At 40.4% G+C, this 25,735-nt stretch overlaps 1 protein-coding gene across 2 annotated transcripts in view; it reads right to left on the reverse strand.

Annotated features, from left to right (window-relative positions):
* LOC147163241 (apoptosis-stimulating of p53 protein 1-like) overlaps window positions 1–25,735 on the reverse strand; it is a 72,321-nt gene that overhangs the window by 41,353 nt on the left and 5,233 nt on the right. For both annotated transcript variants that reach the window (XM_086094314.1, XM_086094313.1), the window contains exons 2-4: window positions 9,483–9,630; window positions 4,920–5,027; window positions 2,039–2,100 (exon numbers count right to left, since the gene is read on the reverse strand). In XM_086094314.1, the coding sequence (XP_085950440.1) occupies window positions 2,039–2,100; window positions 4,920–5,027; window positions 9,483–9,630 (318 nt within the window). The remainder of the gene's footprint in view (window positions 1–2,038; window positions 2,101–4,919; window positions 5,028–9,482; window positions 9,631–25,735) is intronic.

Raw genomic sequence — 25,735 nt, forward strand, 5'->3', positions numbered from 1 at the left:
CACACATGATTTCTTAATAAAGACCGCAGCAGAGCACACATTTACAGCTGGATGGGCTAGAGTTACACGAACATCCACACATCACAGTTTGGAACAGCCCTTATGGGCCTCTAAAGTTATGGTGAGGTTAATAAGAGGCGAGGCTCCCTTGTGGAGAGGGAAGAGGGAATGCTTGGATAAGACTGTTGTTTCAACCCACATACATTAATTTAGAACTAAAAAACACAAGTTAATCAAGGAGTGAAAAAAGCAGAGTATAAGCATAAACATAACATGACACCAATCGTATCAAGATATGCACTTTTCCGGTATTCCAGCAAAAAAGCCTTTTCATTTAAAGTGACGGCGTGTAATAGTTGACCACTAGATGTCGCTATATCATAGAATGCAGCCAGAGCGCACGCATTTCGAAGCACGCACATTACGGTGGCTCACCACCAATTTTTATATTGCGTGAGCGAACGAGCATCTCGGTGAGCAACGGCGACTTGGCAGCCGGTTTGAAGGCCGGCGAGTGATGGCAAAAGACCGAGCGACCCGGATTTAGCCGAAGCAGCTAACAAGAGCGGCTAGCAAGAGAAGCTGGTAAAAAAAAAAAAAAGCAAGTAAAAGCTTGTGAGAGCAAAGCAGAAGGTGGCAAGTGATGGGAGCCTGAATCACGCGACTCAGCAACGATTTACTGATTACTAAACCTATGATTACATATATATTTTTAAAAAGTACGTTGATATGATACATTTTTTTTGTGTGCTTATTATTGAAATCAATAGTGGGTTTTTAAATTGAACGAATTATTAGTTCACCACTAGATGGCGCTAAAGATTACACACTGTCACTTTAAGGGTGCAGCAAATAATCTGTTGACAATCTATGGGATCACTAAATGTACATTTTCAGGATGAAAACAACTGAGACAAGTGACATGAAATACCATCTACTTTCAGAAACTACGTTTTCGCAGATAATATATATACAACGCAGGTGAAAATAGAGCTCAATATACATGTATCTTGCCATGCTCTTATCAGCTCTACCTGCTCTTTGAATCTCCTCCAATCAGCTCTCATCTTGCACTCTGCATCTTGTCCATGCATCACCGTCTTATTACTATATGTATATTTCGGTTGCTGTTCAGCCAACCAACACCAGAATTTGATTAAGTGCCAATGATAGCCATATAATCAATACTGTAATTTCCAGACAGACAGGAAATCTGCTAAATGAAGTTACTGGTTACGTGCATTCGGAAAGTGGCAATTTTTGTAAACCCTCCCTCGTCATGCTAACTACTGACATCTGCATTTTCATTCAAATGTAATTTTCCTCATTTTTCCACAATCATATTTATTAATAATAATTTCACCCCTCTATAATATAAATCTGATATTATCAGACAAGACAGAACATTGCTATCTTTATAAAAGCATTTATAAAAAAAAAAAAAGATACATAATATTTTATTGTATGGTGAAACGCTACAGACAGTATATGTATATAAGTCAGTGTTACGGTCAGTGCAGTTGCAAATAAAAAGCAGATGTCCAATATTTTTGTGTGGGAAAAAAAAAGTTATATGAAAAACACTTTTGCGGAACTTACCGCCCACCCATTCAAACTGCAGCCGCACCTCAAGTTCTTTTGGTCTTTGAAGCAAACGTAAAAATCACACGATGGAGAAAGCAGCACAAGACAATAAGTGGATGAGCGAGAAAGGTGAAAGGAAGAGGAGGACGAGGAGGAGCTGTTTGGCTGGCTAACAATCCTCTTAGCCTGGTTATGTCATGAGACCAAGCTAATCCCACCTTCACTGACTGGCCAACACACACGCGCGCACACACACCCCCACACACACACACCAGCTGACTAACAGGCAGACTGATCAATATTACTACACACAAATGTGGTCAATGGCTGCCTGACCAGAATTTCTACAGAAGTGAAGCAAAAACAATGGATCAAAATAGCTACTAGTATGATTGACAACTACCAGGCTATTGTGTGTACTGTAAATTGTGTATGTAGTACATGTTTGTCTTACACTGGTGTTCGTGCCCTCTGTTGCTTCTGTGGTCCAAGTTGTCTCCAAAGGCTGCTGACTTCCTGTGTCAAGAAGCAGAAACATTGACATTAGCTCGCCTTGTTGCCAAATGGTCACACATCCATCCGCGCATCCATTTTCTGTGCCGCCTGTTGGTATTTGGGTCGCGGGCGGCCTATGCCTGCCTATTTTGGGTGAGAGGTGGGTACACCCTGGAATGATCACCAATCACAGGGCAAAAGTAATAAGTTAAAAATGCAGTGGAGTGATCTTGTCACTACAGAAAAGTACACAGACAGTGATTGAGAGCACCTACTTGATGTATTTCGATTTCGAGCACCTACTTGATGTATTTCGTCCGCAGTATTAAATGATACTTCCTTCACTGTTGGTAGACGGTGTTGATAAGAAGTTGCAATTTTATTTAACTGTACATCAATCAATTAATAAATCAATCATTCATGGACAGGGCTCAAGCAGTTACTAATAGTTGACTGTTTCAATTGGTGTGGAAGAATGACAAAATGACAAATAGCCTCTGAAGAATCTGCAGGTTGGCAAAGTTTTCTTATAAATGATATTGTGTCCATACACTTTAAAAACAGAATTGTTGAACCGACATCAATACTTGCTTCAACTGGTGACACACAATTGAATGAAGTTAATGCAAAGTGAATATATTGGTTTAATGAACTGATAATTATTTAAACTTAAATATTCACTTTGGATTAACTTAATTCAATTGCGTGCTACCAATTGAAGCAATTATTTAAGTTGGCTCTTTTTAGAGTGTTCATAGTTAATATAAATCTCTCTCTCTCTCTCTCTCTTATTTTAGTTAACGAAAACAAACAAAAAAAGTAAAACTCAAACTCAAAAAACTATTTCGTTAACAAAATAAAATTAAACCAAAATGCTTAAAAAAAAAAAAAAAAAAAACTAACTGAAACTACATTTTATATTTACTAAAACTTATTATAATTATCACGAAAATGTCCTTTGTTTTAGTCTTTGGTAATTAATTTAATACATGAGCCTTTGGGGATGATTTTGAATGTGATTTTAAGTATATTTATTTCAATATTAACTGAAATGAAGACGTTTGAAAATGTGTCACACTGAAGTGATGTTTTCATTTTACCATGGTGTTTATTAAATATTGTGCACAAGTAATACACATTAAACAAAATTATAAATAAATAAACTAATAAATAAAAAACAAAACTAATACTAAAACTAACCAAAACTAAACTAAATCTAAGCATTAAAAAAACTAAAACTAATAAAAACTAACAGAACCACCATGAAAACTAATTAAAACTAACTCAATGTAAATAAAAAAACACAAAACACAAAATAAAAACTAAGTAAAATGAAAATTCCAAAACTATAATAACCCTGCTCGGAACTCGGAAAAAGTGTTAACACAACATGACATGACAAAAATAACAGCACAGCAGTAAAACATACAAAACACAGTTAATTACAGTATTATATGGCTTCAAGTTTCAAATACTGGAACAACATGAAAAAATTTATTTAACAAGACAAGTGCATTTATCTCATGGTTGAATGCACAATTGCCAACTATGATTTTCAGTCATTTGCACATGTCATTTGATTGTATTGCTATGGAACATTCCTGTAACTTCTTAGATCACAGAAAAGGTAAAAAAATAAATAAATAAAAAAAAGAAAGAAAGAGAAAAAGAAAAAAATGGCATCAAAGCCCAATATGGGTCAATTCGGGTTTATTTGGGTTGTGGCATAATGTGACAGCCTATGGTGCATTCTGAATTATATACAGTAAACCACACCCATGAATTGCATTACATCAGGCTGGCAACAAAGTCATCAATATTTCTTACGCGGACCTCCCCTCCCATTCAGGGTTGCACCATGCATGTTATATAATTCTAATCATCTTATCGAGCTAATTACTGACCCAGCCCCTGACCTCACTTCTAAACCTTGTAAACACCACTCACTGTGTAATTTTATTCTAGCGATAGAGTATAATATTGCCTACTACTACGAATATTGATAATAACCACACAAATCCAGCACAAGTTTAAAAAAATCACAATAATAGAACTGAATTAGACAAAATTAAATTTCTGAAAATTGCGTGGGAATGCTGAAAAGCTGAATGCTAAGATTTGAATGCATGTGCTTATGAAGTAAATTGAAAGATAAATTATGTGAAATTTTTACTTATAGTTAAATGACAAAGCAATAAAAAGAAAACTTGAACTGCAATCTGTCTAAAGTGGGATTGAATCATTTCAGAGAAATTATAATACATTTCTTGATATGATTGACAATTGGTATCAAACCATCGAATGTACCAAAATGTGATCCAAGTAGGGTTTGAACCCAGGCTCTCTATGGGATTAGAACCTGCAGCCTCCTGGTTAGTGCACAATGCACTTTACCAACTGTGCCACCGAGCTGTATCAGAGAAGTCGTAATGATGAGCAATTGTATGTATGGAAGTGTGCGTGGAAAGTTGAAAAAAAAATGTCAGCAGAAAATGAAATGAAAATGAATGGGGAAAAGTTTATATTTAACATTAAATTGTGCGAATACTGTAAGTAATGTGGTATCAGACGGCACAAACCCCGGGAGGCGTGAATTTGGGAAGCAAGTTGAAATTTGAAAGGTGTAAATCAAAAGTATTATGTGGGCGTTGTTTCACGGCAAAACGTGTGGTCGATAAAAATCACAATAACATATGTGCGAATGCTTCAGCATTCCCATAATGAACTGATGACAAATTGATAAAAACATGCCTTGGCTCACAATAATGTTGTCTCACAGTCATTAAATATATCATATAATATACAGTAGGTATGGCCAATGCATTGAATGTGTGCTGTACCTTGTGGCAAGGAGGGACAGTGTCGCAGGTAGAAGCTGACCTCTGGCCTCCTTGACCCCCACTGCTGAAGGAGGTCCAGGAGCAACAACTGCTGAGGGAGAACACGCTCTGACAGGAGACACAAGGAAAAGCAACTTGTCAATAGAGGTAGTGATTGATAAGAATTTATGGATGCCATTATTGATTCTCTTATTGATTCTCATTAGCCGGGTTTACATGCAGATTTTTTTGGTCATTCCAATTTCATTCAATTTCAATTGCTTTACCGGTAATCAATTCTGATCCAGTATGTACATGTGCTATTAGGTTTAATTCGCATGACTGTTTTATAGATGTGTGACATAGTGTGACATGCAAACATCACAACATCTTGAAAAAAAAAAATCAATAGTTTGATTAAAAACAAGTTAAAAGTTGTTGTCTCGGTTGCCGTATATTGCGCTTCATAATGCGCCACAAGTTTTCAAAGGGAGACAGGTCTGGACTACTGGCAGGCCAGTCACTCTTTTGCTATGAAGCGACGCTCTTTGTAACAGACTTTGCATTGACTTGCTGAAATAAGCAGTGACTGGGCAGATGAAGTCATTGTTTAGATGGCAGCATATGGCATGTTGCTGCAAAACATGTATGTACCTTTCAGCAATAGTTGTGCCTTCACACATGTGCAAGTTACCCGTGGCATGAGTACTAACACGGCCCCTTTGCAGATGCTCTCTTTTGAACTTGCACTGATAACAATGCAAACACACCTTTTCCTATTTGACATGGAGGACACAACATCTACAATTTGAAATATGGACTCATCAGACCACCCCCTAGCACTGTTTGTGCATCACCTTCACTCTAAATTAGGGGTGCCAAGCGATTAAATTTTTTAATAGTAATTAATCGCACGACTTCAATAGTTAACTCACGATTAATCGCAAATTTTATATCTGTTCTAAATGTACAATAAAATGTACAATAAGAATTGTTCTTGGCTGAGATTTGGCATACAATTTTAAAATAAGTAATTGCATGGTCTACTCAAGTTGTCATGGAAAGGGGAATACTGGTATATTTGTTGTAGGGGTGTCAGGCGATTAAATTTTTTTAAATCGTAATTAATCGCATGAATTCAATACTTAACTCATTAATTGCAAATTTTTCATACTCTTGTTAACATAAAGTGGAAAAAATGTTAAACTAAAATAAATATGGTTGCATCTTTTAGTCATTGATACAGTAATTTCATAATAATTCATAAAATTCTGTTAAAATTAAAACAATGTACTGTACTGTAAAAATATTGTGTGATATTGATTTGTATTGAGGTATTTTTTTTCCACTAGATGGCATCATTTCATTTGTAAGACGTTGGTGACACCTCAGTGCATTTTTCTTTTCATAGATCTATCTGATCTTTACATCTTTTCCCTTCAGGGGTCGCCATGAACTTATATGAAATATATGCATTATTATTAAATTTATTACTACGAAATTTTGATGTGTGCGTGTCTGCAGTACAGGCTTTCCAAGTAAGGGGCGATCTTTAATCATGCGTAATTTTTTTATATTTTTTAAATAGTGACGTTTAAGGAACGTTAAATTAACTCAAAATTACCGCAGTAATTTTGACACCCCTACTCTAAATATCTCATTGTATGTGTGTGATCTGGTGGCTGTGCAACACAATTTCTACAGTTCCCCCTTGATAAAAAAATAATAATAATAACATTCGAAACTTGTCAGGATTATATGAAAATGGCAGACAACAGAGACAGGATGGGTGAAACAATTATAATGAAACAAATAAACAAAAGATGTGAGCACTATATTATTGCAACCAATCACTTCATCAAAACTAACAGCAGGACAATGAAAAAGAAAAAAACATGCCAGCCATGAGGCTGTAGCCTTGAGGCATGACCTCTTGTTGCAACACTTAATTTATCGTTTCCGTTTATTGTCTACTGCTTTACATGGTCAACCTTTTAAAAACATTATAGTACTCGAATCTTTTATAGGCTGACCATTCAGTCACATGTAATGTGCGATGTGGATCACTGCTCTAACACCTTGGATTGAATGAATGTAGGCCACAGCGGTTCCCAGTGTCTGCATGTGGACTGGGCCGTTTAGTTTGACAAGGCACAAAATGAGGTTATCTTTTCATGGGCTTTGTATGTAACCTCTGGTCCTGTCCACGCTATAACATATATCACCCCAGAATTAGGGTGGGTGGGGATTCTTCCAAAAATGCCTCATTAAATGCTTAAAAATCCACCAAATGCATAATGAACATGATCCTTGTATCGCTGTCAAATTTTACAAGATTTTACAATTATGAATTGTTTTAAGTACAACAATACTGTATGTGTATACAGATATGTAGCTCACATTGTAGTGTAGTCACAAGTGCCGCACATGGTTGTCCTTGCACGTAACTTTGTGATTTCTCATTAAATTCTGCTTTGAGTTTGGTTGCTTCAGATTAGTTTTGGAAATCAGAGGCTCCAAGTGGCGGCGTGGTACTGTCACTTGCTTCCGATGCAGGTTGGTGTGGGTTTGATTCCCCGCATGGGAGACCATGTTTGAATGTGTGAGTGAGTGCAAAAAAAAAAAGAAGTTGGGGAAATCGGGATTGACATTAGGGAGGGATTACGGGGAATGGAAAAAGGTCAACAAAGAAGAAGGATTTGATTAAGGCTTGTTTATTGGAAAATGCACAAAAAAGTCCTACTTGTACAGAGTTTGGTGCATACTGCAATGCAAAAAATATTTTTATTTGGCCTTTCTCATTTTGTAGCTCAAGACAAAGGAAAAAAGAAGACAACTCACTTATTCCTGAATGTTTACATTGGAACAACAGCCAATAAGATTACAAAGTTATTGTTTGTTTTTGTTTTACTAATGATTTTTTAAATGATGGACACATACCTTCACTGCAATGAAGATCTGAAATTGTACAGTGTTTTAGGGGCTTGACGGAGGTGAAGACACACCCCCAACTCAGATGATTTGTGATGATACGGCCCGCTTGGCCATCATTGGCTGCAGGTGATCACGGCACATTGTTAGGCCTTGGCAGAGGTCGAATTACAGTGTGGCTGTTCTGATGGTACGTCATGTAATTTCTTTATTAATGTAATCCCTTCATACTATGTCGAGCAAAAAAAGAAGGTGGTCGGAATATGCTTTCTTCAGTCTTTCCTTTGGTCTCTTGAGGTCTCCCCAATTTGTTGGAATTTAGATGTTTCTGGGGTTGGTGAAAGATTCTGGTTGGTAACCCGGTAGGTAGTGATGGCAAAATGAAGCTTCATGAAGCATTTGCGATATTTTTTGACTCCTCTAGATGGTGCTCTTGGTTTAAAGATAAAGGCAAGTGCAATGAAAATGGATTACATTTGCATTGCATCTTTGAATCATGAGTGCCATCTAGAGGAGTCAAAAAATATTGCAAATGCTTCATGAAGCTTCATTTTGCCATCACTACCGGTAGGTAGTAGGTGATGTCTGGCCGGTGCTGGGTTTCACTTTTCTTTCATTTCTTTGATGCTTCCTCGATTCTCTTCACGACTAGCGGGATTCTGAAGTCTTTGGTTTAGGTGAAGGGTATGGGATTTTTAATAGGTTTCAGGTGAATTAATGAGCACAAACTCACACGCATGCACATATGCACACACACGCACGCACATATTCACGCACAAAAAAAAAGAAGAAAAAAAAGAGCAATGATGATGACATGTTGAATCGGTAAGATTACCAAATAAACAATACTGAGCTCTCTCAAGGGAAAAATAATAGAAATATGCAATATGAATTCACATGTATAACATAACGTGTGGTGTTCCACAGGGTTAAATTTTGGGGCCTCTGTTGTTTTCATTGTATCTGCTTCCCTGGGATTCCATCTTGAGAAAGTTTTAAAGTGCACTATAAATATAGTGTTCACTTGGGTGATGGGAGTCAGCATCCTAACTGCGTGATTTGCAGTGACAAGTTGAGCAATTCTAGTCCAGCACAACTAGCTATCTAGAAAAACAAATGGAACACTTCCTTAAGCTGCATGGAGATGGAGAATGTAAGAACACAACACTTTTTGATTTCAATGTGAAGGGAGCCAGATTTGATGAAAAGACTACGAACCCTGTTCATTTTGTTCACCCGTAAACCTGCCTATACCTATGTTGAATTAAAAAAATTATATAAAAAAAAATCATATTTTGTTTTTCAATAAAGAAGGGGTTGTGTGAATGTGCATAGGAAATAGTGGGGTTCATTACCTCCAGGAAGGTTAAGAATCACTGGTTTAAATTGGAGTGGAGTAAAAGTGGAGTAAAGTACAACACGACAACAAAAAAGTAAGGCCGAAAGATTTTGCTGCTATGTGAGAAACACTTATGCCCATTTTTTTATTTATTACATTTTTATGTTTTTGGGATGTCTGCATTCAGTTTCATCCCGAAAACATGCAAATGTAAAAAAAAAGACAAAAATGGACATAAGTGTTTTTCACATAACAGCGACGATATGCATATATTGTACAGCATGTTTTGTTTGTTAGACCAAGAGCAGACTCACCATGTCCATTCCATTTTTCAGCTAAGTGACACTCCCCTTCACCTGCCTCTTTGCAATATTCCACCACATCGAAAACTCTGGTTGCAGGAGTAACCGGGACCTCGGTCAGCATCTGTTGCGTGTCGTTGAGGTAAACTGTCAGGATCACCTGAAAGCATAGAAAGTTATTATTTTCCTTCAACTTCAATCTCACAGCCCCTGATGCCCACTATTTATGAAAATGTATATCAATTCTTATATTCACAAAGTTAGCATTGCAATGAAGTCAGTATTTGCAATGTGACTGATGGTGTCATGTGAAATTGTCAGTCAACAGTTGAATGATGAATTGAGGCTATCTGGGTTCGGGACACACAGACATTAGGGTCACCCATGTTTTTTTCCCCGTGCATCCCTCACATACATTGGCTACTGTTACATATTCCACATCCCCACAACACACATTCACACGATTACTAAACACTAATCCCTAGTATTCTACACACCTATCCAGATCATGTGATCTGGTTGCATGCAGACAGACTGAGCAGGGATACATTCTCTAAATCTTGGATTAGATGCACACGCACGCAAATCCTGAAGGGAACATAATTCAGCAAACAGTCCCACAAGGGATCTAATGTTTCATCTTAATATTTGCAACGTTTTTGAAATGAAACACTGTTGCACTACTTCCTGAAATTAAACATGTTTAGCCATTCTGGGACTAATTGTGCTGACTAAATATAGTATCTTACTCTGACAAGAGGCAACAGATATAATACTGTATGTCTAGTATAAAATGGACTGATTATTGAAATATGAAATTGCAGTGGATGCAGAACCTGTGGACAGACCATGTCAGATTTAATGTTTGTACAGTATAGAAGTATGACTTGAACAATGTAGTTGTGCAAGTGCTCTTCCCATCAGAAATTATGGCACACGCAGCTCAGCGAGGGAACAGAAGAGGGCGGGCAATACGTGCCACGGCATGCTGATACTCTACAACTGGTCCTGTGTGAGTGTGCCCTGTCCGTCAATGTGCTATGATTTTTTTCAAATGGAACGTTATTCAGTGTGACCACTTTTAACAAATAGCTAGTATGTGAAGCAGTTGCATGAAATTACATCTGAACTACAAAAATACAAATAGTACACAACTATCTTTATATTTATCATAATATATATATATATTTTTTTTTAATATATAATTTGCTGCAAAACGACTACTGGGAATTACATCATCAAATATTTTTATGGGGGAAAAAAAACCTTCTCATCTACGGAAATGGTCCTAACACTGCCTTTGTAAAATTATTGAATACATATGTTTCATTTTATTAAAGTCTATCTAATAACTGCTTAATGTTCTACACTTTACTGATTGATTAGTTCTAGCACAAGAGACATATTGCAATCTTAAAAATTCAGACATTCTGTCTCGCCAATTTTATTTATTTTTTTAGCATCAAATACTGCAGAGCCAGTCGGGTCACTCAGGGTCAACAGAGACATGTTCGTCAAGTCATTGGTGGCGCAGTACTGAAACACAACAAGTCAGAATGGCACTCACTTGTTATGCTTTGTGAACTTTTATTTGAACTATTTATTTAAAATGAGTGTCATTGAATTGGCTGGCAACCAGTTCAGGGTGTATGTACCCCACCTACTGCCCGAAGCCAGCTGGAATAGGCTCCAGCACCCGTACGACCCTTGAGAGGAATAAGCGGTTAAGAAAATGGATGGCTGGATAGATGGATAAATGTCATTGAAATTATTTTAAAGTGCTATATTTACTGTAGCCGTGGAAATCAATCTTTGAAGATGTTTGTGGAAGCATTTGAAAGTGTTTTGGGATCATAAATTTGGATATATTTATGGTTTAAACTAGGGGTGTCAGGCGATTTAAAAAAATGTTTTTAATCGTAATTAATCGCATGACTTCAATAGTTAACTCTTGATTAATCGCAAATTTTATATCTGTTCTAAATTTACAAAAGTTTTCATACTCAACATAAGACTGCACAAAAAAGTTAAACTAATAGAAATATGGCTGCATCTTTTAGTCATTGATATAATAATTTATAAAATTGAGTTAAACTTAAAAAGATGTACATTAGGTCATTGTTCTGCCACGAGATGGCATAATTGCATTTGTACGACGTGACAGCTCAGTGCATTTTTCTTTTCCTATTAAGAGTGCATTTTTCTTTTCATCTTTAACATGAAGTAACTTGTGTAATTCTGCACATTTTTAAAATTGTAAAATACAACTTGACCCCAATCTCCACATCTATATGCATTATTATAAAATGTATGACTGCTAAATTTTGACGTGGACTTATCTGCTGCGTTGGAATTCCTCCAGTATTTGATTTCCAAGTAAAGGGCGGTCCTTAATCGTGCGTTAAAAAAAAAATAGTGGCATTAAAGGAACTTTAAATTAACTCAAAATTAACACACTAATTTTGACACCCCTTGTTTAAACTATCGGCAATCACTTTTAAGGGAACATCAATTATCCACAGGAATTTTCTACTCACTGTCATGCGAGCTTCCTAACCCCCCGCGAATAGTGGGGCTCCACTGTATCAACTATCTGATAAAAATAAATATGATCTTGACTCATTAGTACTGGCCAGTGGTACCAAGTGAGACTGTCCAGACGCAGCAACTACGATTGTGAACGGGAGAGATAAGAAAGGACACACTACACACAATCAGGAACGGGACACAGAGGCTACATTGGCAAGAAGACCTACATCTAATATATACACATGATCACATGTTCAGACTGTTCTGTTAACATCTGTTGTAACAGTAGACTTCAAGTTGGCTTAGCAAAGCAGAGAACTGGTCGCAATGACAACAAGCAACGATAGAATAATCTATTACTACAATGACTCCATTACATTAATGTACACTCAAGCTGGATGGGAGCTTATGTCATTACTAAGAGTCCCAATGTCGTTGTCTTCTTAATATCCTTTTTTTATTTCCTGTCAATCCATTCAACACACACGCACATACACACACATGCTCACACACAAGGACACACTAATAATAAATCTCCCATCACAGATTTGTTGTTGCATGGATCTAGCTATATTTACGTCCCACAATCCTTTGCAGCTGTTGCTTGGAGACCCTTGCTAAGCTTTTGCTATGGCAGCCAGGATTGCAACTAATACAACCAGGCCAAAATAATCAGCTGGTTTCATGTGAGGTGTCAATTTTGTGCTTTAAATGCAAATGAAACTGTGCTTCAGGCTGGAAAGAGGAAGAAGGTTCTTGGAATTTGTTTCAAGTGTGGAAATAATCATAGCCACGCAGGCATATCATGCAAAGTGCCTGAAAATGGGCTTTACTGTACGCTGCTTCGTGTGCAAAGCTAACCTAGTCGTAGCTGAATTTAGTCTTGAGATTGACAGTTAAAAGTACCTGCAGCGTGTCATAGGGCTTGAAAGGAGGGACAGACTACAGCAGGGGTCTCCAACCTTTTTTCCCCATCGCGAGCTACTTAAAAAACAAACAAAAAAAACAGCGAGCTGCTCATATTTCACATTTATTTTACGTATAGCCAAATTTGTGTTGCATTGCCTTTACTTCAAACACAACAACAACAACAAATATGCCAAAATTATGATGGATATGCATGCACCACATCTCAATTATTGCCTATTAACTCATTCACTCCCAGTCATTGTCACTGAAGCAACCCTCTTTGCTCCCGGCTGTTTTACTGGATTTTGACTGATTTTGCAAGGCCCTCAGAATATTGTGTTCTATTGCTATAAAAACATGCAACCTACCAAACAAAAGATTAGAGTCTCTTCTTTCATCAAGAAAAAAAAGTATATTTGTATCTGTTTCCGTTTTGCAGCAATTAGCATTAGAATATAATATCTAAGTTTCATCATTATTCACAAATTGTTTTGTTTTTGGGTTTTTTTACCTTTTTTTGGAGAGAGAGCTCAGTATTGTTTATTCGGTAATCTTACCGATTCGACATGTCATCATCATTGCTCTCTCTCTTTTTCTTTTTTTTTGTATGTGCGTGAGTATGTGCATGTGCGGGTGAGTGTGAGTGTGTGCATATGTGCGTGCGTGCGAGTGTGTACTCATTAATTCACCTAAAACCTATTAAAAATCCCATACCGTTCACCTAAACCGAAGACTTCAGAATCCAGCTAGAGTCGTGAGGTTGTCAGAAGACCCGAGGAAGGATCAAAGAAAAGAAAGGAAAGTGAAATCCAGCACCAACCAGACATCACCTACTACCCACCGGGTTACCAACCAGAATTTTTCACCAACCCCAGAAACATCTAAATTCCAACAAATTAGGGAGACCTCAAGAGACCAAAGGAAAGACTGAGGAAAGGAAGGAAGGATAGAGGAAGCATAAGTGCCAATATTAAGCACTATTTATTGTTTTGATTTTATAAGTCTATGCTCCTTTTTTATTTTAAGTGACTTGATGTACAAGAATTCAGTTTGTTTATTTTCATGTTCATTTTTATACCATGTTCAGGCGTTTATCTTCTGCAAGTGTTTGTTCAAACAAATGTAGAATAAAGTAAAACAAATAATAATAATAAGTTTCCCGCTCAACCCTAGATGGCTGCTTCTTCGAGCACAGAGGCAAGCTCCCAGCGAACACGCACAGTTGGGGTCCATATGGGCACCACTTGGTCTAATTGGGCTTTGGCTGGACATGGGCTTAGAGTGGTTTCGTTGTTGGGCCCCACTTGGGCATTAGGTGGGCAGTAGATGGGCAAAACTAAGTATGGGCAATAAGTTGGCTCTGGCTGGGCTTTACTACAAAATAAGAAAATATTTAAATTTTGTACAGTAACACCATGAGCTTGAACATGAACACCATGATAGAGCTTACTACCTGGCCTATGGCCTTCTTTACAATTAAGTAAGGTTTTCTTTTCTTTTTTTAAAATGCCCCCCCCATCCCCCCAAAAAATCTATATTTAAACTTAATATTGACACCTTCTTAAAATAATCGCCTAAGTCATTTTCTTCAGATGTTTCAGGAAACACAAAAAAATTACAACATTTGCATCATAAGGAGATGATTTAGGCAAAAAATAATAATTTTCACAGAAAATGACTTATGCAATTATTTCAAGAGAGTGACGTTATTTATTATTTGGACTATTAATGGGCCATTTCATTCAAGTTTGATAGCACAAGATTAATATTCAAACCGAGAAGAAAGCGCTGCACAGAAAACCCCTCCCCTTTCGAGCCAATTAAAGTAAACTAGTAACATTTTGCCACCTCAACAAGTACTTCAGGCTCATTTCAGTTGGAAATGAATAATTCTGTTTACCAGTGATGTAACACTGACCATTTGGTGTTCTTTGGCATTCAATAATAATAAAAAAGTAATTGATCGTATTATTGGTTAATAAAGTTTGTAACAAAATAATAGTGTGGCATGAGTGAGAAAGGAGCCCTTATGGGTACAATCAGGAAAACTATAATCAGCCCATTGGGCCCCAGATGGGAGAAAGCTGGGTTGCCCATGTGAGGCTCAACGTGAGCCCATCTGCACAGCAAAAAGTTGTTAAAGGTACAGAGCGATTCACAAAAAATACACCAAAATCATTACGCGATATTGTGTCATTTTGCGTGATGATTTTGGGGGGATTCTGTTTGAATCACCCTGTAAGTAAAAATTTCTGAATGAAGCAGATTTCAACTCCTGAAGTGTAATTTAAATATTTTCCAAGTTAAATGATGCCCAAACTAGGTGTTATTTTACAGAGTTGCAGATTAATGATGTAATCAATTAAGCTCCACCTTTGCACTGGCACTTCTCAGTTTTAGAGACGAGCTGGTGCCATTTTACTTGCTTGTCACAGGAAACACTGGCATTCTAACAAAAGGAATTTGGGCACTGGAAGTAATTTTCACCTACAGAAGAGACTTCCCCCAAAACTAGACTTAAAAAAAAAAAGAAAAGAAAAAAAGCCAATTTCACGTTAATTACATTTAAAACGTCACATTTAATACAGGACTGCATAGCTCAATGGTCACTGGTTAGGGAGTCTGACTTTGGTTCCATGGTACGTTGGTTTAAATCCCTATCATGGCAATCATTTTTTTTAGCAGTCAAATTTTTGCTTTATTGATTGTTTGTTATAATGTATTGCTATGTTTGGCTATTTGGAACATGACATATTTATTTGAGCTGCTCAAAAACAAACAAATCAAATCAGCTTTTAAATGGGACCACCTGGGCAGTCCAGATGAGGTCCATTCACCAGCCCATTCCATACCCATGTGGGTTTTAGCCAGTGGCGTAACACCATGCTGAGAGGCCCTGGTGCATTATTTTTTTTGCCCCCCACCATCCCATCGGCCAAATTCTTCCCCCATACACCGCCCACAAACGAGCGCTCACGTGCACGCACGCACACACACACACGTGCGCACACACGGTCTTTGGAGAGAAGTGCGACTTGTCACCAAGGACTTTTGCAGGGCCTCCAATTTTAATATTCAATATCTATATTGAACATTAAAAATGACACAAACATTTTTAAAATACATTATATTCTGTTTTACAACATTTAAATCAGTTTGAACATGTGCAAAAGGCTTACTATGGCACCAAAAAACAATAAAGTAATTTGCCATAGATTTGAATCCCACTAACTGCACTTCATAACAAAAATAATTTTTTGCTATAATCACTCATTAAAAGCTAATTTTGTCATTTACGACGCTCCTCTAGGTCCAAAGTAGCATTTGGCAGAAAAAACACCTGTTTCCTTGTTTATTGTATCTGGAGAATAGTCCAAAACGCCAAATGCAATATTAGCTTTTTGCATTTGGCGTCAAATTCATCCCCTGAGGCTGCATAGGCGGCAGGGACACGGACGGGGAAGCCGCCTTTTGACCGCCGGGAGAAGCGACACGCGGCTGGGGGGGTCGCTTCTGCGATGGAGCTAGCTGCTGGCAAGCTACAGCTCGACTCCGGTGGGAGCGGGACACTAGATTTTGCTAATGGCCTGGACTCAAACCACGTCTATCAAATCTCTTCCAATAGCTTTAACGTCATGTTTTTTTTTGTCTTTTCTATTTTTGCGTGCCGCTTTTTTCCCCTTTTTTTGGGGTTTGCAAAGCATGATGGCGACGATGGCACGCACACTAGCTAACACTTTTTTTTTCAACATCGCATCACGTCGAGACTCATCGTGACTGACACATACCGAAGTCAAGTGATTAAATGATAATTTCCAACATCGTATTTACAAAATAACGCTGGCCATTTATTTCCCCATTTTTGTTCTTTCTTTCTCTTTTTTTCTTCTCTTCTTTCTCTCTTTCTTTCTTTCTTTCCTTTCCCCCTTTTCTGTTATGGGCCCCTACGCTGTCTCTGGGCCCCGGTTTTAGCTAGGGCTTCCTTGAGCCCACCTGAGTTTGCCCACATGGGACCACCATGAAATACCTGGCCAAAATTAACTGGGACCCAGCTAAGCAGCCCAGATGGGACCCATTCACCAGCCCATATCCAACCCACATGGGCCCCACATGGGTGTGTTGACAGGACTGCTACTATCAATGGCATATGCAAATTTGTCTGTGCGAACGCCTGCTTTTGATTGGTGGACTGTTTCCGCAGACGTGTTACGATTTTTAGTCCTGTGTCTTGTCTGCATATGCAAATTCAGCTGTGCGAACACCCACTCCTGATTGGTAGGATGTTTTCACACTCGTTCCAAGTTGGGAACAGGTATTTTGGGAAACTGCAGGATGTTTCAAAAAGAGTTAATAATTGATGAAATATGAAAATATATTTAGAGGACTGGTTGTTTTCTTGTGTGTATGTGCGTAAGGGGTTGGCACGAAGTACAGCAGAACAGTGACAGCTGAAGGTGATTTGTGTTGCATGCACTCCAGCTTCTACTGCCCTCACCCCAACACACATGCATGCAGTGATACACACAGTCACGTAGCCAAGAACCACATGTGATCACTTAAACACGAGCCTCCACCTTATTGAGTCATTTTAAGTCACAAGTCGAGTATCTGTGATGGTAAACAGTTAAAGCCAATGGATCTCAAGAAAGGATATCAGATGACATCACAGTCTATTTTTATTGCCACTTTCAGTCCTTAACATAGCTGCCTCAAAAAGCAGTTTAAATAAACGCTGGATGTACTGTTTACAAATGAAATCCATCTCAGTCAACACTACCTATGCTCAGTTTGTCGGGAGGGACGGACTGTCCGTCAGTGACCCCCATTTTGCCGTGACGTGAAACTTAAAAAAAAAAAAAAGCAAACGGCAGATGAACGTGGGTTTTCATCCATCAATGTAATCATCACTCACCGGGTCAAGTACTGACGTAATTCAAGTTCTTACTGACAGACGCCTGTTTTGCTGACGACACGCTGTGTGTCTCTGGTGTGTTTGTTCATGTGTGTTACTTAATCCTTGCCATTGACAAGAATACTTGCCAATTCAATTTTTTTTTCAACGGGGCTAGATGAGGGAGAATTTTATTATGTTCCACTGTAAATGTCAAATGTGGAAACAACTTTATTGATACCCAACCACCAGTAGATGACATCATTGCGCCATTTTATTTTGTGCAACCTACATTTTTCTACTGTCGATTATAAAAGAACAGGACAAGGCAGAAAGGAGAGAGTCTATGCTGTCATTTGTCAGATTCGGTTTATATATAATTATTGAATATAATATCGTGTGGGTATTGAAAATGTTGACATTTTTAAAAATGAATGGCTGGTAGTGAATGCGTTAAAAGGACTGCAATGAATATATGTGTGTGAGAGTGACTACTCCTGTGTTCAATAAAGGATCTCTGCTGAGACTTGTTGTTGGCTATGGCCCTGTCCCAATACCCGCACTTCCACCTTTGTGCCCCTCAATTGCTTGTTCCCTTTGCGCCCTTGTTCGAACGCCCAATTCACACTGACTGCGGAACGGCCGCGGTGCGTTTTCTGTACGGCCGCCGCAAGGAATAGAAAGCATTCGAGCATGAGTTGACCAAAATTGCGGGAAAATGCTGATGTTCAATAGTAATTTCTGTGTCCGTGCCGAAAAAAAAATATTTTCAAGTGTAAGCATCATCGTATTGTTTGTTTTATCATTTGTAGACTATATGTTTTAATTGAAGTTTAACGCCACCTACATATTTTGCCCTAATTTATATGAATCATGTAACTTACTTTTTTAACTTACATATGTTTTAAATAAACTGAACATATTACAGTGGCATTTTTATATACACAAAAAAAAATTACGTGGCGCCCTACCAGGGAAAGTACAGGACTTTCTTTTACTGTCTGCTGTGTTGTTGTTATTGTTGTGCTTACTTCCAAAGACTTCCTGTTGTTAATTGCACAAACAACACAAATAATTGGTAATGCATTAATATACAATAAAATTGTAATGGTGCATGAGATGAAGTAATATGCTTGGCCGCTGTTGGCAGGCAGAATTCATGTAGCACATTCACAGTCACAGTCCTTTGTGGCCCAAAGGCACTGTGCATCTTGGCAGAGAGTCAACAGGAACAAGATATACTGTACTATGGTCACATACACACATGGTCCGGTTCTGTCACCCATTTTTGTTGAACAGATAAACAAATAGCCTGCACCACATGCCCAGAACCCACCACTTCACATATGCCCATGACCCGTGCATCGCCACCCAGTCTAGAGATTTCAAGAAATAACTTGAACACACAAGATGCTGTTCACTAGGGCTGTGCACATCGATCCAAGTATCCATAGAATCGATACTAATGTGAGTGTTAGTATTGGATCGGTCCCCTCGCACAATCCCTTTGTGTATATATATATATATATATATATATATATATATATATATATATATATAAAAGGATAGTCAAGGATCAACACTAGCCCAGATTTCAGTCGCTGGAGTGAACTAAAAATAGACGTAATTCGCTTGTTCTCATAGGAAATGTGGTCTTCCTTCAGACATAACAATACCGCTTTTGTCCATATGGCGTCGCCATAATCAACAAAAACTGAAAGTTCATTAGTGTTGCTGAGTAACATGTTTTAAAAAAAATAACTCACAAGGAAAATATCAACAACAAACAGCCAACAGCACTTCCGTCTCCCGTCACTTCCTGCCGTTGATCATGGCCACCTTTCGACGATTGCATAATGATGTGAAGCCTCAATTCAGTTGGTGTTATCCATTAATTTGAGGCTTCACATCATTATGCAATCGTCGAAAGTTTATGTCCGTCGATCGGGGTGAGTACAGTGGTCCCTTGTCATTCCTTGTGTTTTTGCAAGGCTTCATGTCATAAAGCATTCACCAAATATGCGGAGGCACTTGGTGAAAGGTGGGCGACGTCAATGACGGGAAGCAACGGGAGACCCAAGTGCTCAGTTCTGCAAACATGGTTACATATATGTCATGTCATGTAACCAAAACGGATACAGATCTCAACAAAACGTGGAGATAAGGACACCAAATGGCCTTCATTGCACCGCCACCAATCAAAAGAGAAATACTATACCAGAAGTGAGAGACAGAAACAAAAACAAAAAAAAGACATCCTTTCCCTTTTATACCCTTCAGGAAGTCAGCAGATGCCTGAAATCCAGGGAAAGTATTATGACAGCTGGAAAATAGTAACATCTCTTACAAATGCACTCAACAGTGGACCCATTCGGATAATGCAGGAGCAAACTTGGGAAAGTGGGAAGTGGGACTTTTTCGACTTTCAAATCAGGAAGTGTGTACGGGAACGCCGCCTTGAACTTGGGGGAAAAAAGTAGCCCGATTTCACCGACCGACTTCGATGCGACAACACTCTACAATGGTGACCACTATGAAAACACATACCGTGAATGGTAAAACACAATTTACTCGAGTATAAAACTAGATAGCTTTCTTCATTCATAAATATTTGGCATAACTTAATGTAACACAACATTCGTGACAGTATGCCGCTATCTCCCTGCATGAAATTATACGGTGAACTACTCAACTGTATGGAAAGCTTGTGAAATAAGATAAATATATAAATGAAGCAAAATTGGGAGAAGGCACGTTTGCGGGAGGTCAAAATGTGTTTTGAGGGCCAAAACAAAAAGCAATTTATCACTATCTGCCATTTTGGTTGTTTACTTTCGCTTCAAACACTTTCAGGTCGGAACAAGGAAACACCAACGGGGTTAAATTCCGACTTCCGACATTCCTTAAATGCAGCATTAGACATCCTCAAGTTATGCTATTAACTAGCATAGATGCATGTAAACACAGGAGACAACAGAACATTAAGGTAATTAAGTAAACTGTTTGATTTGTACTGCACACAAAAAAAAACATTTACTCCAAAAGCCCTACTTTGAAACACCATTATCCAAAAGCCTCTGGCCTTTGGGGGTTTGGATCAAAACAGCAGTACAAGAAGAAGTAACAAGGAAGATAAGGTCAAAAGTGAGTGTACAACTTCTCTCTGTCTCTGTATTTCTCCCAGCACTAAAACGCATCCTTATATCTTTAGTGCATTGTTCAGCGTTGACAGGAGACACAAAGAGGTGTTTTCTGTGTGTGTGCGTGTGTGTGCTTGTGTAAAAGAAAACCAAAGAAGCAGCCGAGCAGAACCTTTATCTATTGCATCACTTAACGATCACAACACTGTTTGAAATAAATAAAGAAAAACAATTCTATTGTAACTGTATGCATAAAGATTATAATTCAACAATGGAATACAGTATTTCAAGTTCACAAAGACAAAACTTTAACTGACTGATATTCTACAATATATTAATAAATTATTTTCATATTTTTTCTTCCCCCTATGTATTGGTCAAGCGCCTCTTCAGCCCTGGAGCCGTGACTATTGATTGGACCCCTCAAATATTTTTTTCATATGCATAAAGCACAAGAAACCATAAAAAATTGTGTTTCCATAGTCAGGAACCCGGCTGCTGCCAGCGGGATCGAGCGGATTCACCTCCGATGGGCACCAGGGGTTGATATTCGGATTCACGGCATGCCAGTGGGTTAATTCTGTGGGTGCTGTCCCCCCTGGCGGGGAGTGGGCGGGTCTGCCCCTCTGTTGGCTGCTGGGTGGCGGCTGCGTCTTGGCCGTTCCCTGGGTCTCTTGGGGGGTGCTGCGTTGCGGGGCTTTCCCTGGTGTCGGGGGCGGCGCCGTTCCGGCGCGGTCCGTCGCTCTGGGCCCGGCGACGCGGTTCGGGGCCTGTGGGCCGCCGGGGTGCCCGGTGGTTCCCTCTCCCCTCCCCCTTCCTCCCCCTTGCTGCCTCTCCCTCCTCGCCTCTCCCCGCCCGTCCTCCGCCTCCCTGTCCCCTCTCCCTCGTCGCCCTTCCTCCTCCTCTCCCCCTCTCCTTGCGTCCCTGCCGCTGCCCCCTGCCCTTCTTGTCGTCCCCTTCCCTCCTCCCTTCCCCTTCCCCGGTACGCCTTCCTTCCCCTCCCCTGGGCCGGGGGCTCCATCCATGGCCCGGGTCTCGGTGCTATGGGGGCCGGCGGGGGTGGCTGGGGTTTGGTGTCGTGCCCGCCCCGCTCCGGTGGGCGTCCTGACACCTCGGGCGCGACCCAGTATCCGGGGGGCGAGCCCTATCGCCCCGCCGGACGGGTCCCATATGCCCGCCGGGGTCCTGGTGGGGTGGGTGGGGGCTTGGTGGGCCGGTGCGCCTCCTGCCCCCGCCCGGTTGGGGGGGGCCCCGCTGGTCACACCTCTTAACTCACTACACTAGGTTTGCACAATACACTTTTATAGACATATAGGGCACATAACACACTTTGGGGGGTGGGGTAGGGTGGAAACACCGTCTTCACCCTACAACTCCCCTCCAATTTTAATACACCACACAACTTGTGGGTGGGGGGGGGGGGCTTGTGGGGGTGCCATCGGTTGGGGGCCGCAGTATAGAGCAGTGCTGCGGTCCCCTGTCCGTGTCGCCACCCGCCCTCCCCCCCCGCCCTATCTATTTTTTTTAATGCACCACATACACTCAGCAACATGCTTGGGTGGCGGGTGGATCGGAGCGTGGGAATATCATTTCCATCGGCTCCGGTTCACCTGCTCCTAATTTTAATGCACCACACACACACACTTGTATATACACTGGGTGGGGTCACATTCACGGTTTAGGGGTAGAGTTCGCCAGTCCGCGAGCTGGCGGACTCAGTAACAGGGGTTAATTTTCACAAAGAACGCTGGGGTGACGACCGGGGCCTTCCCCCGCTGGGCCTGGGGTTCGGGGGTGTCGGCCGCCTTCCGGTGCCCCCATCTCCCCCTTCTGCCCCCGGTGTTCCGTCCTTCCACACGGCGGGGGGTGGGGTGGGCGCGGCTGCCCTCTCCGCTCCGCTGTCCGGCCCCTCTTCGGCGCCGGTGCCTGGGTGCGGGTGGTCCCCGGGGGCTGGGGGTCGGGGGGCTGCCGGTTGGTTGGGGTGGGGTCGGGGGGGGCGGCTTTGTTGGGGGGGGGGCGGTGGTGGGGGTTGCGGGGTGGGGGGTGCTGGGGGTGGGGGGTGTCTGGGGGATTGGGGGCGGTTGGGGCTGGGTTGGGGTGGGTGGCGGGGGTGGATGGGGGGCGGGGGGTTGTGGGGGGGGCGGGGGTTGGGGGCCGGTGGGGTGCCTGGTGGGCCTGCAGTGCCCCGTCCTGCTGCGTTGGGCCGGGGGCGCGGGCCGTGTTGGGGCGGGGGGCGCTCCTGCTCCTGGGTTTGCTCTCCGGCCGGTGGCCCTGGTGGGGCCCGGGGGTCGTCCTTTGGCCTGGGGGGGCCTGAGGTGTTGCGCTTGCTCTGTTCCGGCGGGGGTCGACGGCTCCCCTCTTTGGTGGAGATTTTCATGCATGCCAGATCCACCACACCAGCATCTACCGAAACTCAGACACAATCTGTTTCCTCCTCAGGTTATTGAATCGGTGGAGGCTGGTGTCTCGGATCTCACGCGGCTTCGTCTGTCCTTCCTTCCTTTTCTCGGTCTCTCCGTTGGTCTCTTGAGGCCTCCCTGATTTTATGTTTTTTGGATTTGTTGGGGTCTGGATGTTTCTTGGGCTGGGGAGGAGTTCTGGTGGGGGGTGTCTGGTCGGTGCTAGATTTCACCTTCCTTGGTTTTCTTCGGTCCCCTCGGGTCTCCTGGTGTTCGATTTAGGTGAACGGTATGAGATTTTTTTTCTAATAGGTTTTCTGGTGAGCTAACAAATACACACACGCACGCACGCACATACACATACTCACCCACACACACAAAAAAAAAAAAAAATGTATGTATGTATGTATGTATATATGTATATATGTATGTATATATGTGTATATATATATATATATATATATTTAAAAAAAAAAAAAAAAAGGAGCAATGATGATGACATTTCCGAATGAACAATACTGAGCTCTTAAAAAAAAAAAAAAAAGAAACCATAAAAAAAAGGGGAATTTAAGTAATTTTTTATTGAGAAAAATATTAAAACCCTTTATTTTATATTTATTTCAGGTCCCGTTGAGGTTTGCATGGTGCTTGAGCCTATCACACTTTATAACGTTACTGTAATTTATTGTGCAATCATCTTTTGTTTTCTGTACAGGCAGTGTCCCTCCACATTTGGTGGACTTGGAGTGTAGGGGTCCTGGGAAGAGTATTCTCCACAGCAAGCGTCTCCAAACTTTTTCCTTTGAGTGCCGCATACAGAATAATAAAAGGATGCCTTGGTCACTTTGACATTGTCTGACTTTATTAAACCGAATAAGTCAATCAAGTATGCACTATAGTTATTTTAGCAGGTTTTTAGTTATTTTTAAACAAGACAAACCATTTGGGATTTTTCATGATTTGGGGGTGGACCACACCCTTGTATCCCACTAGAATAGATCTGGCTCAGCCCTGTGCCAATCTCCACACTCAGAAACAAAGGAACACTAATAAGTAATAAAAAATGACTATTTTAAAAGCAGTGTTTACTTGAGTATCCTACTTAATCATGAATGTGATGTATTCACTGTTCACAAATCAGACCTTGACACAGACAGCGGAAAAATGGAGAAAAACATTTTTGTGTCTGTGTCACACCGCGGTGAGGTTGTCTTGTCATTTCCTGTTTTATTTTGAAAATTCTGACTCCTTTCATTTCAGGTCACTTGCCCTTCCTCGTGTGGTGTCAGTGTCAACTCTGATTCCTGATTGTGTCCACCTGTTTCCCATTACCCTCATGTGTTAAATGGTCTGCGTCTCCCCTGTCTTGTGCCTAAGTGTTTTCGTCAGAGCCACTCAAGCCAGTCATAGTCCTCAGCCTTGTTGTCCTGTATCTAGTCATAACTTTAGTTTGTATTTTTGTATAGCCACAGTATGGTTTTGTTTAGGAATTATATTGTTTTGTTTGTAGTTTAGACATCCTCCCTTTTTGGAGCGCCTTTAGTTAACTTTTAATAGCCTTTGTTATTTTCCCTCTAAACGAGGAGTTTTTTTGTTTAATAAATATTTGCCTTTGCCTCAAACCCCTATCTCTGCGTCTGAGTCCTAAAACTGCCACGCCATGTCAGTCTGAAACTGAAAGATCTCACTTCATTAATTAAATTACAAAGAAATATATATATATATATTCGTTTTAAATAGTTTCTTTGCATATCTACTAAAGCAGGCTGTGTCAAGTTTTTTTTTTTTTTGTATATGCTTAGGGCCGATAGAAAATGGACTGCTGGCTGCAAATGGCCCCGGGCCGCAGTTTGGAAACCACTGCTCTACAGCTCAGTCTACTTATTCAGCACACACAGTCAGAAGTACTAGAGCATGGAGTCAGCAGAGGAGGAAACAGTGGATGAAGAAATATTGGATGCAAACTCAACACAAGACAAGGGTTCCAGTTACAACTGTGACAGATGACAAATGGGTAATAAACATGAACGTTCTGGCTCCGGAGGTGGATTTTAAAATACACATCAGTGCAAAGGACAGCACACTAACCCTAGAGCACCAAGAAGAGTTGAAGTGCTCCAAAAGCAGAGATGGGAAAAGTACTGACATTCTCTACTTGAGTAAAAGTACAATTGCTTTTATAAAAAACAACTTTGGTAAAACTACTCACTCAAATAATTACTCAAGTAGAAGTGTAAAAGTACAGGGTCTGAAATGTACTTGACAAGTAAAAGTAAAAAATATTTTTACTGTATGTTCCTCCTACGTCAGTTTGAAAGCCAAAATTGAGCAAAAATGGGTATACATTGGCCAATTGACTCTCTAACTAGCTATCAAGTTCAAAATGATCCTCTGTAG

This window comes from Leptonotus elevatus, chromosome 14, assembly GCF_054856555.1.
Source record: "Leptonotus elevatus isolate MCC_2025b chromosome 14, RoL_Lele_1.0, whole genome shotgun sequence".
Taxonomy (NCBI): Eukaryota; Metazoa; Chordata; class Actinopteri; order Syngnathiformes; family Syngnathidae; genus Leptonotus; species Leptonotus elevatus.